The sequence below is a fragment of the Bombina bombina genome, chromosome 6 (genome assembly GCF_027579735.1).
Source record: "Bombina bombina isolate aBomBom1 chromosome 6, aBomBom1.pri, whole genome shotgun sequence".
NCBI lineage: Eukaryota > Metazoa > Chordata > Amphibia > Anura > Bombinatoridae > Bombina > Bombina bombina.
In genome coordinates this window covers 740,251,716-740,269,461 of record NC_069504.1, presented here as the reverse complement: position 1 = coordinate 740,269,461, position 17,746 = coordinate 740,251,716, and the positions used below count along the sequence as shown (strand labels likewise).

At 37.9% G+C, this 17,746-nt stretch overlaps 1 protein-coding gene across 1 annotated transcript in view; it reads right to left on the bottom strand.

The window, feature by feature from the left end:
* The window catches only part of RHOBTB2 (Rho related BTB domain containing 2), a 183,700-nt gene extending 168,835 nt beyond the window's left edge, over positions 1–14,865 (bottom strand). Inside the window, exons 1-2 of the mRNA XM_053717979.1 lie at positions 14,684–14,865; positions 4,569–4,632 (exon numbers count right to left, since the gene is read on the bottom strand). Of these exons, the coding sequence (XP_053573954.1) occupies positions 4,569–4,621 (53 nt within the window). The 5' untranslated portion in view covers positions 4,622–4,632; positions 14,684–14,865. The remainder of the gene's footprint in view (positions 1–4,568; positions 4,633–14,683) is intronic.
* Between the last annotated feature and the right edge of the window lie 2,881 nt (positions 14,866–17,746).

Genomic DNA, 17,746 nt, shown 5'->3' with positions numbered 1-17,746 from the left:
TCCACATGCAGCTGACAGTAGCTGAAAGATAAATGTGCACAGAGCAGAGTAATTTGAGGTGAAATATCTATCTTTTTACATTGAGATGTTCAGGTGATATTTTCTCGTCAGCTTTTTTATTGTTATGCTGTATCACTCTCAAGTGATTAAGCACATGGGCAATTTTAAACAAATTTCCAGTTAACTCTCAATATGAAAATGTAAACAATCTTTTTGTATGCACACTTTCTGAGGCACCAGCTACTACTGAGCACAAGCAAGAATTTACAATATGATGACTCATTGGCTGATGACTGTCATATGATGCAGGGGGAAAGAAAATAGGACTAAGTTTGAAATATGTCAGAAAAAAAAATCTACTACTCATTTGAAATTCAGACTAAGTGCTTGCATTGTCCTTTTATTGTGCCTTTGTTGATTATGCAAATCGACTGTATTTAATGGCCCTTTAAATGAAAGTTGTGAATTCTAATTTTAAAACAAATATAAAGTTTGTTTATAAATAGCTAGTTTGTGGGACAGATTTTAACTGGCTGATAAGGACAACTCCTATAGTTGCCAAAAATAATTATACCACATCAAATGAATATAATTTTAAAAGTCCCCTCAATTACTTAAGTAAAGTAAAAATAAAAGGCTTTGTTCTGTTTGTCTCAACTAGACCTTGATGAAATCTGCTGAAGAAAACCATAAAAAGCCAGATTTAGAACAAACAGGGCTGTTTATTAGCATGAAGCCCTAAAACAAAACAATCTATTGCTTTATGTGCTTATGCTAGTATACCCTGAAAACTTTCTCCATGTAGAGAAAAAGCTACAGCAGAGAGGGATGACTAGAAGATGCAGAAATATAGTGCAAAAAGTTTGGATATTTTTTATTGACTCCCTGTAATGCATTGCTGAAGTGGGACTGCATTAATAGTAACCTCTTAAAGGTACACTGAACCAAAATAATGTCTTTCGTGATTCAGATAGAGCATATAATTTTAAGCAACTTTCTAATTTACTCCTATTATCAATTTTGCTTCGTTCTCTTGCTATATTTATTTGAAAAAGAAGGCATCTAAGCTTTTTTTTGTGTGGTTCAGAACTCTGGACAGCACTTTTTTATTGGTGGATTAATTTATCCACCAATCAGCAAGAACAACCCAGGTTGTTCACCAAAAATGGGCCGGCATCTAAACTTACATTCTTGCATTTCAAATAAAGATACCAAGAGAATTAAACAAATTTGATAATAGGAGTAAATTAGAAAGTTGCTTAAAATGTCATGTTCTATCTGAATCACAAATGAAAAAATTTGGGTTCAGTGTCCCTTTAACAACCACCGATGTACGGTCCTTCACATGCACCCATACATGCGCCAGAAATAGCGTAGGTCTTGCCAATGTCAGCAAGACCACGCAAATCTGCATGCCGCTGTCGGCAAAGCTGTACTAGTAAAACACTTAACGAACACGGTTGTACAGGGTATTTTGAAACAGCCTTTTACATTGCACATAAGTTAAACACTGGAAACATTTTAGAGTTTTGTTAACATACATGGTATTGATTAATTAAATGTCCATTCATCCCTTTTGGAGAGGCTGTATACAGTAAACGGCATACAGATTTACATGTATATAGGTACATAACCATATGTAAATGTGATGACTATGTCATATCATGTACAGCTATTGTCATCTGCAGGAAAACTCACTTTAGGACACTAACACCTACAAATGGTGCAATTTCATATGTCATATTAAAGGGACAGGAAACCCAACATTTTTCTTTCATGATTTAGGTAGAACATACAATTTTAAACAACTTTACAGTTTATTTCTATTATCAAATTTGCTTCATTCTCTTCGTATCCTTTGTTGTAGGAGCAGCAATGCACTACTGGTTTCTAATTGAACACATGGGTGAGCCAATGACAATCAGTATAATTATATATATGCAGCCACCAATCAGCAGCTAGAACCTAGGTTATTTGCTGCTACTGAGCTTTTCTAGATAAACCTTTAAGCAAAGGATAACAAGAGAAGGAAGCAAATTAAATAATAGAAGTAAATAGGAAAGTTGTTTAAAATTGTTACAAATCAATTATCTCTGGTTATCTAGATACGGTACATGACTCTTCCATGGGTCCATGGGCTCAAACTGTGAGACAAATGTGATTTAAAATTGTTAGGAGTAGGAGGAGCTTGGGGGAGTCAGATTCCCTAGTGCCTAGGGCAGCACAAAAACTAAATACGCCCTGCCTGTTACAAAGTATTACTGTGTAATGCTATATAAAATGTAGCATTGTCAAACAGTGCTATTGACCTCGAGTCAAATAACTATCCAATCATTAGGTGCACATAATACAAATCTTTGCTTGAGGTAGCTCTGAATCAGCTTTATAAAAAAAAAACATATATTAATATTATCCCACTAAAGTGTTCTCTAAATCCAGTAGCCTTGATTTACTAAATTTCTGGAAAAAAATTGTCCACTTCCTATGCTGTCCTAAGAAGCTTAAAGGGACAGTAAAGTCAACTTTAAATTGTCATGATTCAAATAGAGCAGGCAATTTTATTTCTGTGCCCTGCCAAAATGATCTAAAAATCCTTGTCATTACTGCTAGTAGTGTTGCCAGCCGTCCTCCACAAAATACTGGTAAATTTGGGCACAGTGGTCAGTGAGGTCACACAATGTCCTCCCCCAGCAAAGCTCTACCTCAGACCCCACTCTTGATCCTGCCATATATATATATTTTTACAACTAGGCAGTAATTTTACCTCTTAGCTACCAGTAACATACACATCAATAATTGTGCCTCTTTGGCTGCCAGTAACACATATAAACAGTGACACTTTGACCCCCTTGCCTGCTCCTCACATAGTTCTGCTCCATATTTGTAATACATTAAAGAATAAGAGGCCTTTTATATTTAGCAAACACTCAGGTACCTTGAATATATAGACATTTTAGTGTCCATATTTTTGGGAAGACTTTACTGGACAGCTGCTAAAATAGTGATCTTGCAAGATTATTTAAGGAGTTGTGTCAATACTGCCTGGTCCCTCCAACAATTTTAAAAAGGCAAATTTTCGTTTGAGAACTGTTAATCTCACTATGTTCTGAATGTGAAGAAGATACAAATGCATTACAACATAATGCTAAAATAAAACGACTGATGCCATAAAGTTTTTGATTATTAGGCCCTTAGTGTTTAACCGTGTCATGGTCTATGCATATTTAAAAAAATATTGTATATTATTGTATAAATTTATTTCCTCCTAATGTATAACAAAATGAAGATTTTTGTGTAGCGTTTTACAAGTGGTTATAAGTGTTATAAATCTTTTGGATGAGATTTTGCTAGTAGGATACTTTGTTACTGTTGCTAATGAACTAAATTTCTTAATGTGTCAGGTGGAGGGGTGGAGCTAAGACGGTAACTTTTCTATATAATAGTGGTAGGAGGGGTAGGCCTTTATAGCCTTTGATTAAGCGGAGTTACATCTGTCTGGGAGACCCGTTAGGCCACGCCTCTTTCATGACATTCACATGTGGAGGACGAGTGCACTGTTTGGAACTGCTTTGAGATGCCGTTACTAACCCTGGTGTTAAACTCTGGGACACTTCTTCACAGTCTGAAGGAGAGAATAAACGTTTGCACCGCTATAAGGACTGCAGTCACTTGCTGTTCGGGGGGATCCTGCTCCTATAACACACTCTACATACCTCACATGTTTGAGGTTTTATCTAGTGAGCAGTTCCTAAAAGGGAGACTTATTCATTTTGGTTTTATGGATTGTTTTGATTAAAGGGACAGTCTACTCAAAAATTGTTATTGTTTAAAAAGATAGATAATGGCTTAACTACCCATTCCCCTGCTTTGTACAACCAACGTTGTTATATTAATTTACTTTATAACATTTAAACCTCTAAATCTCTGTCTGTTTCTAAGCCACTATAGACGGTCTCTTAATCACATGCTTTAATTAGCTTTTCACAACAGGGGAGTGCTAGTTCATGTGGGCCATATATAGGCTGACCATATTGCTGCTTTAAAAAGGGACACATATAAAAATACATAAGTCAGGGTTCTCATAATGGAACATTATTCCAACCCATTTCTTTAAACAGTACTGACATATGTATTTTTCATGTGTCCCTTTTTAAAGCAGCAATATGGTCAGCCTAGCCATATAGATAACATTGTGCTCACGTCCGAGGAGTTGTTTAAGAGTTAGCACAACACAATACTAAATGCAAGTCAATAGATAATAAATCATCACAGTCATGTGGTCAGGGGGCTGTCAGAAGGTTCCTAGATACAAGGTAATCACAGAGGTAAAAACTATATTAATATAACTGTGTTGGTTATGCCAAACTGGGTAATGTGTAATAAAGGGATTATGTATCTTTTAAAACAACAAAAATTATATTGTAGACTGTTCCTTTAAATCTTAATACAGGTATATTGTGTGTTTCCTTTTTTCTTTGTATTAGATTAGAAAAACAGATAAGTAGATAAATCATTTGTAAGTTTTACTAAAGGATTGTAACATTTATATAAGTGCTTGTGGTACTCACTCATCATATTGAAAGTCTGTTAACTCCAGGGGATTTCTTTCACACTCCTCCATCTTGTAGGAGTCTGTAAAGAGAGAAGAATTCTAATCAACGTATAAATACAATCAGCCTATTATAGGTACATTAAAGGCTAAGCATAATATGTATTATGAGCAATAAATTCCTGCCTTGCAAAAAATATGCATACAAAATATTATTAATATAACCAATTAAAGGGGCATTTTAATGCAAATGTAAACACATCACTGACTGATCCTATTTGAATAGGTGTTTAAAGGGATATAAAACCCAAACATTTTGTTTGGTGATTCAGACAGAGCATGTCATTTAAAAAAAAACTTTCCAATTTACTTCTATTATCAAATTTGCTTCATTCCCTTGGTATTCTTTGTTGAAGAGATACCTAGGTAGGATTCTGGAGCACTACAAGGCAGGAAATTGTGCTGCCATATAGTGCTCTTGCTAATGTATAACATTCTTACAAAACTGCTACCACATAGTGCTCCAGACACATGCACGCGCCTGAGCTTACATCCCTGCTTTTCCACAAAAGATACCAAGACAACAAAGAAAATTTGATGATAAGAAGTAAATGTAACAGTTGATTAAATTTGCATGCGCTTTCTGAATAATGGAAGAAACATATTGGGTTTTATGTCCCATTAAAGGGTTAGTAAGCACTTTGCAGCAAGAACCCTGTAAGTTTACACGTGCAAGGTATAGCTACAGTGGTCCACAATAGGTCCTGTTCCGCAGCTCTAAGCCTTGCAGCTCTTAAGCAGGGAATTGGCAAGGTCATGCCATTGGTGTTCCTGATTGGCTGACCTGCTACAAGGCACAGCTACCAAAAGGATTTCATTTCAAATGTGATGTTTTAACCATTGGTCATGATATATTTGTACAAATGTCATACCTTGCATCACTCTATTCAGCTGTAAATTATGGGGATTTAACAGTTCATTTTAAGAACCATTGACATATTGGGTGAGAAATGGTTAATTTTTTGTTTTTTTTATTGATTAATCAGCTCCATTTGGGCCTTTTAAAACTTATATTGTACACCTTTGTGACATTGATCTATGATTACTCCTAATTGAGCTAAAATGCATAAGATCTGTTCTATTTATACTTCTTTTCTACTTCTTTATGTCTTCTATTTTTTTGCAACTTAAGGGACATGAAATCCAAATTTTTTCAGTATTCAGATAAAACATACAATTTTAAACAATTTTTTAATTGATTTATATTATCAAATTTGCTTCATTCCTTTGCTATCCTTTGCTGAAGGAGCATCAATGCACTTCTGAGAGGGAGTTGAACACATCTAGCCAGCCAATCACAAGAGACGAGTGTGTGCAGGTATCAATCAGCAGCTAGCTCCCACTAGTGTAGGATATGTACATATTTTTCAACAATGGATACCAAGAGAACAAAGTACATTTGAAAATAGAAGTGAATTTAAAAGTGTCTTAAAATGATCTGCTCTATCTGAATCATGCAAGTTTAAATTTGACTTTCCCTATCCCTTTACCTGTCTTTCCTGTATGAATTAGATAAATATGTTTCTGCATGTTTGTTTGTCTGTAGGTTTGTGAAACCTAACTTGCTATATGTAATTACTCATTTAAAGGGACATGAAACCCAATTTTTTCTTACGATTCAGATAGAGAATATCATTTTAAACAACATTCCAATTTACTTCTATAATCTAATTTGCTTAATTGTTTAGATATCCTTTGTCTTCTGAGGCATCAATCGGCAGCTACTGAGCCTATTTAGATATGCTTTTCAACAAAGGATAATGAAGCAAATTAGATAATAGAAGTTAATTTAAAAGTCGTTTAAAATTCCATGCTCTTATAAGTCATGAAAGAACAAATTTGAGTTTCATGTCCCTATAAAGAAAAATACATCATAACGGGCACCTTATCTAAAAGGGTAGCTTGCCATTTGCTATATAATGTTTTTACTATATACAAAGGGCGAGATTACATATGCGGCATCGGCCGCAAAATCCGGCATTGGCTGTTTTTAGTAGGATATTGCTATCACATATACGCTGCCGCCGCATATGAATGCAGAACTTATATTTCACCCGTCATCTGCTATTTTTACTCCCATAAACTAACATAGAACTGGCGTTTCAAGTCGGTATCACATAGTCAGCGGAAGGACTTACGCATCGAAAATGGAGAAATTGGAGAAATTTTACTCCATTTTCACCTCGCCACATATAGGCAGGCGTAGAAAGCCTTGCTCTGAATATGTATGCACTGTAACTCCCTGGAAGTCTTAACAAATACCTAACGCATGCGCAATATCTACCTGTCAACCGCCATCCCCTGCCGCAATAACTAAATAAAATGTATTAACCCCTACTCTGCCAACCCCCACATCGCAAAGTACACAATAAAGTGATTAACCCCTAATCCGCCATTCACCCACATCGCAATCTAACTAATAAAGTGATTAACCCCTAATCCGCCATTCACACACAACGCAAATAATTTAAAGTATTAACCCCTAAACCACCAACCCCCCCAACGCCAACTACCTAATTACACTATTAACCCCTAAACCCCCCCCACAACGTAAAGTATCAATCTAATCACTAAGCCCCCTAATCTAACACCTCCTAACAACTTCAAATAAACTACTCTGCGCCGCCTTTGCTCCAGATGAAGAAAGAAGATGTCCCTGCGCTGGATGAAGATGGAGCCACCTGGAAGAAAACCTTCCCCGCCAGACTTCAGGAATGGTGAGTACCTGTTTCGGAGTTAGAGTTAATTACTTTTTTTGTTTTTTGGTTGTTTTTTTAGATTAGGTCTTTTTTATTTTAAAGGGCAGCAAAAGAGCTGATTGCCCTTTTAAGGGCAATACCCGTACAAATGCCGCTTTAGGGGTAATGGGTAGCTTAGGTTTTTTTAGAGTTAGGATTTTTTATTTTGGGGGGTGGGGGGGGGGGGGGGTTTTTACTTTTAGGGGTTAATTTGTACTTTATTTAGGTAAAAGAGCTGTTTGCTATAGGGCAATGCCCTACAAAAGGCAATTTTAAGGGCTATTGGTTAGATTAGGGGGTGTTTTTATTTTGGGGTGGCTTTTTTGTTTTTATAGGGGTATTAGATTAGGTTTAATTTTTTTTATTTTGGATAATTTGGTTTATTATTTTTTTGTAATCTTAGATTTTTTTATTTTTGGTAATATTAGATTTTCTTTTTTTTATGTAATCTTAGGTTTATTTTTTATTTTTACTGTAATGTTAGATTTTTTTTTAATAGGAAGTTAGGATATTTTTATTTTGCTAATTATTTTTTTTAGGGAGATAGTCTTTTTATTTTGCTAATGTTAGTTTATTTGGGGTTAAGTTAGGAGGTGTTAGGTTAAGGGGCTTAGTAACTAGATTGATACTTTGCGTTGTGGGGGGTTGGCAGTTTAGGGGTTAATAGTGTAATTAGGTAGTTGGCGTTGTGGGGGGGTTGGCGGTTTAGGGGTTAATACTTTAATTAGCCTATTTGCTTTGTGGGTGAATGGCGTATTAGGTGTTAATCACTTTCAGCTAGATTACGAGTTTTGCATTATGAGCGGCTCGCTGCTAAGTTGCAAGTTATTTCCACCGCTCACCTCCCTATAGCGCTGCTATTACAGGTTTTCATAAACCCGGCATTAGCAGGCAATATTGCAGCGTTAAGCTCCATTGAGCTCCATACCGCACCCAAATACCAGCGCTGCTTTGAGCTGGTTTTACGTGCTTGTGCACGATTTCCCCATAGATGTCAATAGGGAGAGCCGGCTAAAAAAAAGCCTAACACCAGCACTAAAGCTCCGAACGCAGCCCCATTGATACCTATGGGGAAAGAAAATTTATGTTTTACACCTAACACCCTAACATAAACCCAGAGTCTAAACACCCCTAATCTGCCTCCACCTACATTACACTTATTAACCCCTAATCTGCCGCCCCCAATGTCATCGCTACCTATATTACACTTATTAACCTCTAATCTGCCGCCCCAACACCTACATTACCTTTATTAACCCCTAATCTGCTGTCCCGAAATCGCTGCAACCTATATTACACTTATTAACCCCTAATCTGCCGCCCCCAACATCGCCACCACCTACATTATACTTATTAACCCCTAATCTACCGCCCCTAACATCGCCGCCACCTACCTACATTTATTAACCCTTAATCTGCCGCCCCCAATGTCGCCGCCAGCTACCTACATTTTTTAACCCCTAATCTGCCGCCCCCAATGTCGTCACTACCTACATTACACTTATTAACCCCTAATTTTCTGCCCCCAAAGTCGCCGCCACTATACTAAAGTTATTAACCCCTAAACCTAACCCTAAATCTAACCCTAACCTTAACACCCACTAACTTGAACATAATTAATATAAATCTAAATAAAAATTACAATTAATACCTAAATAATTCCTATTTAAAACTAAATACTTACCTATAAAATAAAACCTAAGCTAGCTACAATATAACTAATAGTTACATTGTATCTATCTTAGGTTTTATTTTTATTTCATAGGCAAGTTTGTATTTATTTTAACTAGGTAGACTAGTTAGTAAATAGTTATTAACTATTTACTAACTACCTAGCTAAAATAAATACAAATTTACCTGTAAAATAAAACCTAACCTGTCTTACACTAACACCTAACCTTTCACTACAATTAAACAAATTACATTAATTAAATACAATTAACTAAATTACAAAAAAATTACACAAAATAAAAAAGAAATCATCAAATATTTAAACTAATTACACCTAATCTAATAGCCTTATCAAAATACCCCCCCCCCCAATAAAAAACCCCTAGCCTAAACTAAACTGCCAATAGCCCTTAAAAGGGCCTTTTGCGGGGCATTGCCCCAAAGAATTCAGCTCTTTTACCTGTAAAAAAAATACAAACAACCCCCCAACAGTAAAACACACCACCCACACAACCAAACCCCCCCAAATAAAATCCTATCTAAAAAAACCTAAGCTCCCTATTGCCCTGAAAAGGGCATTTGGATGGGCATTGCCCTTAAAAGGGCATTTAGCTCTTTTTCAGTCCAAACCCTAAGCTAAAAATAAAACCCACCCAATAAGCCCTTAAAAAAACCTAACACTAACCCCCGAAGATCCACTTACAGTTTTTGAAGACCGGACATCCATCCTCAACGAAGCCGGGAGAAGTCTTCATCCAAGCGGGCAGAAGTCCTCAATGAAGCCGGGAGAAGTCTTTATCCAAACGGCAAGAAGTAGTCCTCCTCCAGGCGGGCAGAAGTCTTCATCCAGACGGTATCTTCTATCTTCATCCTTCCGACGCGGAGTGGCTCCATCTTCAAGACATCCGGCGCGGAGCATCCTATTCATACGGTCCCAGCCGTACACTGAAGGTACCTTTAAATGACGTCATCCAAGATGGTGTCCCTTGAATTCCGATTGGCTGATAGAATTCTATCTGCCAATAGGCAATTAAAGGTGAAATAATCCTATTGGCTGATGCAATCAGCCAGTAAGATTGAGCGTCAATCTTATTGGCTGATCCAATCAGTCAATAGGATTGAGCTCGCAATCTATTGGCTGTTCCAATCAGCAGCGATTTTGGGGGCAGCAGATTAGGGGTTAATAACAGTAATGTAGGTTGCGGCGATGTTAGGGACAGCAGATTAGGGGTTAATAATATTTAACTAGTGTTTACGATGCGGGAGTGCAGCGGTTTAGGGGTTAATATGTTTATTATAGTGGCAGCGATGTCCGGAGCGGCAGATTAGGGGTTAATAATTTTATTTTAGTGTTTGCAATGCAGGTGGGCCTCGGTTTAGGGGTTAATAGGTAGTTTATGGGTGTTATTGTACTTTTTAGCACTTTAGTTATGAGTTTTATGTTACGGCTTTGTAACATAAAAGCCATAACTACTGACTTTCAGTTTACGGTATGGATCTTGTAGTTATAGGCTGTACCGCTCACTTTTTGGCCGGACAGGCAAACTCGTAATACCGGCGATGTGGAAGTCCCATTGAAAAAGGACTTTTTGAAAGCTGCGGTAGTTACGTTGCGTTACGGCCCAAAAAGTGTGTGGTACAGATATATCTGTAAAACCCGTAATACCAGTGGTAGTGAAAAAGCAGCGTTATGAAGCTTTTTCACTCATAACGCAAAACTCGTAATCTAGCCGTTTATTAGGTAGATTACAATGTGGGGGGTTGGCAGTTTAGTTTAGGTAGATTGCGATGTGGGGGGTTGGCGGATTAGGGGTTAATACTTTTGTTAGTAGTTGTGATGTGGGTAGATGGCGGTTTAGAGGTTAATACACTTTATTATTAGTTGCGATGTGGGAGGATGGCGGATATAGGGGTTTTGACGTGTCGGATTTATTTTTTGGAGGTGAGTTAGACTTTTACGTGCGATGCAACATTTTTATGTTTTTTTCTTACGTGCCGGCAGATCATAAACTGCCGTAAGTCACTGGCGACACCAAAAAATGTCTATTTCCTCACATTTCTGAACATCGCCAGTTTATCCGACTTACGGTAGTTTATCATCTGACGGTGCTGTATATGTGATTCACCCGATGTGCAAGGTGAATTTACAGGCGGCGTGGATTTGAGCAGTTGCGCTGAAGCCTACGTCATATATGAAATCTCGCCCAAGGGGGCCTATCTATCAAGCTGTCAACCGCAAATACGCCGGAATTCCGCATCGTAATTGTTGCGAGATTGATCCGACCTAGTTATCAAAGCCTCAAGACCGGCAAATGTTTAAATTTGTGATGTAACATACGATCCCGCAATCTCAATCCGACGCAGATCGATGCTTACGTCATTACAGATGTTCCAAATACACATTCAGCTCTATTTGACACTTTTTCCCATTTATCAAATAGTTAACAGGTACATTCTCGTCTTTTTCGACACAGCGTACCTGGGTTTCAATCCGCCACCCTTGAGGCCGTGGATGCCATAAAAATCAATGGGAGTCTGAAAGCACCGAAAGCTTATGTTCGATGCTGCCAGAGAATTAAGCAGATCCCATTGATTTCTATGGTAGAAAATGAGTGACATTTACACCTAGCACCCTAACATAAACCTCAAGTCTAAACATCCCTAATCTGCCGCCCCCGACATTGCGACACCTAAATAAAATGTATTAACCCCTATTCCGCCGCTAAATAAACTTATTAACCCCTAAACATCTGGTCTCCCACATCACCCCCACATTGCAAAAAACTAAATTAAGATATTAACCCCTAAACCTAACAACCCCTTAACTTTACATTAAAATGACAAAATCCCTATCTTAATATAGATTAAAACTTACCTGTAGAATTAAAATAAGCTATTTTTAAACTATTAATTAACCTACCCTAACTATTATACTACAATTAAATTAAACTACCAATTAAATAAACTAAATTACATATTAAAAAAAACCAACCCTACTAAAATTATTTAAATATACAATAAAACCTTATTAAAAGTACTAAATCACAAAAAAAAACCACTAAGTTACAAAAACAAACAAACACTAAATTACGAGAGATTTTTTTTTAAATTAAAAATAAGTTTTTAACACCTAATCTAATAGCCCTATCAAAATAAAAAAGCCTCCCCAAAATAAAAAAACCCTAGCCTACAATAAACTACCAATGGCCCTTAAAAGGGCCTTTTGTGGGGCATTGCCCCAAAGATATCAGCTCTTTTACCTGTAAAAAAAAATACAAACACCCCGAACAGTAAAACCCACCACCCAACCAACCCCCCCAAATAAAAACCTTAACTCTAAAAATAACCTAAGCTACCAATTGACCTGAAAAGGGCATTTGTATGGGCATTTAGCTCTTTTACTGCCCAGACCCTAATCTAAAAATAAAACCCACCCAAAAAACCCTCAAAAAAGCCTAACACTAACCCCTGACGATCCACTTACAGTTCTTGAAGTCCTGCTTGAAGGATCCATCCAGCCGCCAAAGTCCTCATCCAGGCGGCAAGAAGTCTTCATCCAGACGGCATCTTCTATCTTCATCCATCCGGCGAAGTCGTCATCCAGGCGGCAAGAAGTCTTCATCCAGACGGCATCTTCTATCTTCATCCATCCGGCGCGGAGGGGGTCCATCCTGAAGACATCCGGCGCGGCGCATCCTCTTCATACGGTCGCCGCCGTACACTGGAACTTGAATGCAAGTGACGCAATCCAAGATGACATCCCTTGCATTCCTATTGGCTGAAAATTTTGATTCAGCCAATAGGAATTAGGGCTGTTAAAATCCTATTGGCTATTCAAATCAGCCAATAGGATTTAAGCAGCTCTCATTCTATTGCTTAATTCGAATTAGCCAATAGAATGAGAGATGCTTAAATCCTATAGATGACTGTTAGTTAACAACAGTCCGATGCTCATCTCCCCTTTGTGTGCATGTTTTTGACAGCTTTTTTATAAATATGGAGATTGTATTCAGATCCGCGGGCCGCAATGTTTTGGCGATGTTAGGCGAGCGTATTGATGCCGGCAAATGCAATATAGTTGACGATTTTATACATATCACCCAAACCAAAATGTCTAAGTTACAATTTTACAAACCTAATGCATTCCCGATTCTTTGCTGATGCCAAGTCAGGTTGTAACAAGTACTTTGGCTTAGATAAACTGCAAGTGTCTACCATAGCAATTGACAGAACTGTTCAATCCTTTGCAAAATGTAAAAAATATCAAACATTACATTTGTGTTATGTTATTAAATTAGGAGGTTTCAGTTGTTTCATCTGCCATCACAGAATCTATCATTCAAATCAAGCATACTCTCACTTAACACTTCAACTGCCAGGGTGCTCGCAAAATTCATATGAAACTCCAACAGGCCCATTTATCAAGCTCCGTACGGAGCTTGAAGGGCCGTGTTTCTGGCGAGTCTTCAGACTCGCCAGAAACACAAGTTATGAAGCAGCGGTCTAAAGACCGCTGCTCCATAACCCTGTCCGCCTGCTCTGAACAGGCGGACAGGAATCGCCGGACATCAACCCGATCGAATACGATCGGGTTGATTGACAGCTCCCTGCTGGCGGCCGATTGGCCGCGAGTCAGCAGGGGGCGGCGTTGCACCAGCAGCTCTTGTGAGCTGCTGGTGCAATGTTAAATGCGGAGAGCGTATTGCTCTCCGCATTTAGCGAGGTCTTGCGGACCTGATCCGCAGTGTCGGATCAGGTCCGCAAGCCCTTTGATAAATGGGCCTGCAAGTGTAAGCAGAACCTATGTCTATAGGGATACTATATTTTACTAGTCAATGAAGAAAAGTTACTAGTCCTCTCAATGTTAAAGATAGGGGAAAACATTACTTTCTCATCTGGGACTAGTGGGCTAATCGAAGTTTCCAGCCCTGTAAATCTTTCTCTCACTCTCTCTAACTCTTTTGAAATTGCCAATTATTAATGACCCCTCTTCTTTGACTGCACACCTCCCCCATATATGACTTCTGAAGAAACCACTGCCCTGGACAGGTGAAAGGCAAATGTCACCATCTGAAAACAACTACTACACATGCAAATTACAGTCAAATCCACAGCAAGCTTCATATTTGCAGTATATGATACTGACCAGTATAACACATTATTATCACATTGACTTACATATCCCTTTAATGCTGCATAGACACACGTCTTAAAGGGAGATACGTCCCAAAAATGTCCTTTTGTGATTCAGACAGTGCATACCATTTTAAAAAAAGTTTCCAATTTACTTATATTGTCAAATTTGCTTCATTCCCATGATATTCTGTGTTGAAGAGATACCTAAGTAGTCATCTGGAGCACTACATTGCAGTCTCATTCTCTTGTAAAACTGCTGCCATAAAGTGCTCCAGAATACGTCGCTGCTTTTTAACTAAGGATACCAAGAGTATGAAGAAAAATTGATAATAGAAGTTAGAAAGTTGTTTAAAATTGCATGATCAATTTAGTCTTTGTATCCCTTTAAGAAATATATTGAAAGTTTATCCAAAAAATGCCTTTACAGTTTAACATCAGTAAATAAAACAAAAAACAAGACAAACTGTGTAAAACACAAGTGGTAAAAGAGGCAGTGAGTGGGTAACATAATTAAAAGTAAATACTTTACCTATTCGTTCTAGTGCCCAGTATTAAGATGAGATAGTTTGCAGCCTTTTATTTTGTGCAGATGGTGATTTATGGACACATTCTGCGTTGGAGGCGATGCTCACTGCTTTATGTTGCTAAAATAATAAGATACAATGCTGGATTGTGTCCCATACACAGGGTGATGCTTCGCAGCTGTATACAGGTGTGTTCTGAGCCAGTTTAGTTCTGCAGGTCACATTTGCTTTCCTTACGTCAAAAAGGTGCCACACCTCCTGACCAATAAGAAGCAGAGGGTGTGCACAGCCCTCACAACTAACTTGATCTACAACAATCCTATAGATTTACAGCCGAAAAGTTATGTAATGTTTTCAAATACAAAAACATCTTTCCACCTCACATTATATAGATATATATACCTTCACCTACAATACATTTATGCAGAGCTCAAGTTATTGAGCTCTGCATATATGTAACCAGATTACTGTAATATAGTAGGTTGTATACACATTATGTTTTATATTCAGTAGTCTGAATACTGTTCACACTGCATCGGTACATATCATCATATTATTTTTATGTGTGTGCGTGTGTTGATAGATAGCTAGATACAGCATATGCACACGTTTCCTACTGCATACTGTGTATATATAATGTATATTATTAATTGCTTCTATGCATAAATAACATGCATTTACAAATGTAATGTATCTGTGTGCATTTACAAATGTAATGTGTCTGTGAATATATGGGTTGTAATGTATATAAATGTATATCAATACATAAACTATATTTTCAAGTGTGTGTGAGGATAGGAGTCATAGGGGCTGTAGCGTATCATGTCTGCCAGACATCGCTGAATGCCGACAGCATACGCTGTTGGCATTTAGCATTGCACAAGCAGTTCTAGTGAACTGCTTGTGCAATGCTGCCCCCTGCAGATTGGCTGCTAGCAGGGGGTGTCAATGAACCCGATCAGGTTGATTGCTGTCCGCCGCACAGAGGCTTGCGCGGAAACAGGGGGATCAGGGGCCATTTGGCCCTTGATAATTCGATCCCCATAGTTGTGAGTAGATGTTGCAGCAGTGTATAAGCTATATGTAACACAATGCACACTATACTACACTGTAGATAGATGTGCATCCATTCCACCGACTGCTTTAAAGGGCTACAAAAGTAAATTTGAAATACACCAATTTATTTAGAAGCATTTATGACCAACAAACATAGTAGGTTGTGTGCATCTGCATCAAGCAATTTCATCATAGATAACAATTTTATCATAGATAACATAGGTATGCAGAGTATGTGTGTGTATCAGATGTGCATTCATGCAGCTATGCTTGGTCAGTCATGTGCACAAAAAATCATCAAAAGTCTGACAAATGTTTTCTAGGAAGCCACATTACTAGTGTAATGTGCTTCTGTGCATTTGAAATTCATTTTTGTCCCTTTATTGAAACTACAGAAGATTCTCCTCCAGAGATATTTTAGTTTTATTATTACTATTAGTAATAGTAGTTTTATTAAAGGGACAGTCTACTCCAGATTTGTTATTGTTTAAAAAAGATAGATAATCCTTTTATCCCCAGTTTGCATAACCAACACGGTTTAATTAATATACTTTTTACCTCTGTGATTACCTTGTATCTAAGCCTTTGCAGACTGCCCCCTTATTTTCAGTTCTTTTGACAGACTTGCATGTAAGCCAATCAGTGCCCTCTCATAAGTAACTCCATGGGTGTGAGCACAATGTTATGTATATGGCACACATGAACTAGCTCCCTCTAGCTGTGAAAAACAGTCAAATGCATTCAGATAAGAACCTGCCTTTGAGGTCTTAGAAATTAGCATTTGAGCCTACCTAGGTTTAGATTTCAACTAAGAATACCAATAGAACAAATCAAATTTGATGATAAAAGTAAATTGGAAAGTTGTTTAAAATTACATGCCCTAGATCTGAAACAGGTGCTGGTGGGAGGAGCACAGGTGTAAGGTCGTGCAACGTCTGTTCTCCAGTTCCCAACAAGAGCAGCTGGCAGAAACTATCGTGCTGAACAACCCTGACCTGGGGCGGCTCATGTAGCATATGTACACCGCTTCCAGCACCTTCGCAGTGCTATACCATCGCACTGAGCTTTTGTAATTGCAGCAAATATATTAACTATTAACCATTGGTTATGCTGGACAGAACCTGGGACGAGGAGTCGCCTTACCCAGAGAAGATTCTCTTGGTCGGTCTGATTCCGACGTCCAGGTGCCTAGAGTCCACGGTTTTGGGTCAGGTATTTGTAAATTAAATATATTGGAATTGACTTGGAACTGATATAAGGATGGTTCAATAGGCCATTATACATTGGAACTCTAAAGATTAACGAGAGACTAATTTTTGACTGATGATTTAGACATAAGTTTTCTCCCTCTGGTTTTCTACAAAAAAGTGACTCTATACAAATGTGAAGATCTCCTCCATTTTTAAAAATAATTTTAATTGACCAGGGTATATTGTATATAAATGTTTAGATACAGGTGGAACACTTGTGTAAAAAAAGGGGGAAGGGGGAAAAAAAGTAAAAAATAAAATAAAAAAATATATATACTAGAGAAGAGAAAAAAAAGAAAAGAAACGATAATATGGTTAAGTCTAGCTAATTGATAGGCTATGATAACTCATGACAATTTATAGTAATTTTTAAAGGTACAACAGGTTCTTCAATCTCTAGAGAAAGTATTGGAAGTATATAGATCTAATTTACTCAGCTTAGTAAATATACATATGGGCCTTTAGTTATCAACGTGTCTACTTACCTGCATTCGCCGGCCCCAATACGCTCGCCTAACATTGCCGCCGCGGACCTGAATACGTTCGTCAAAGTTATCAAGAAAGCTGTCAAAAAGCCGCACACCAAGTACGGTGCGATGAGCAGCGGACTGTTGTTAACTGACGGTCATCGATCTCGCTGCTCATCGGCTTTCTTGCTAGCCTGTCACTAAGCACCCACACTATACTATACTGTTTACCCCCTATACCGCCTCTCCCGGACCCCGCCGCAACTCTAATAAATATATGAACCCCTAAACCGCC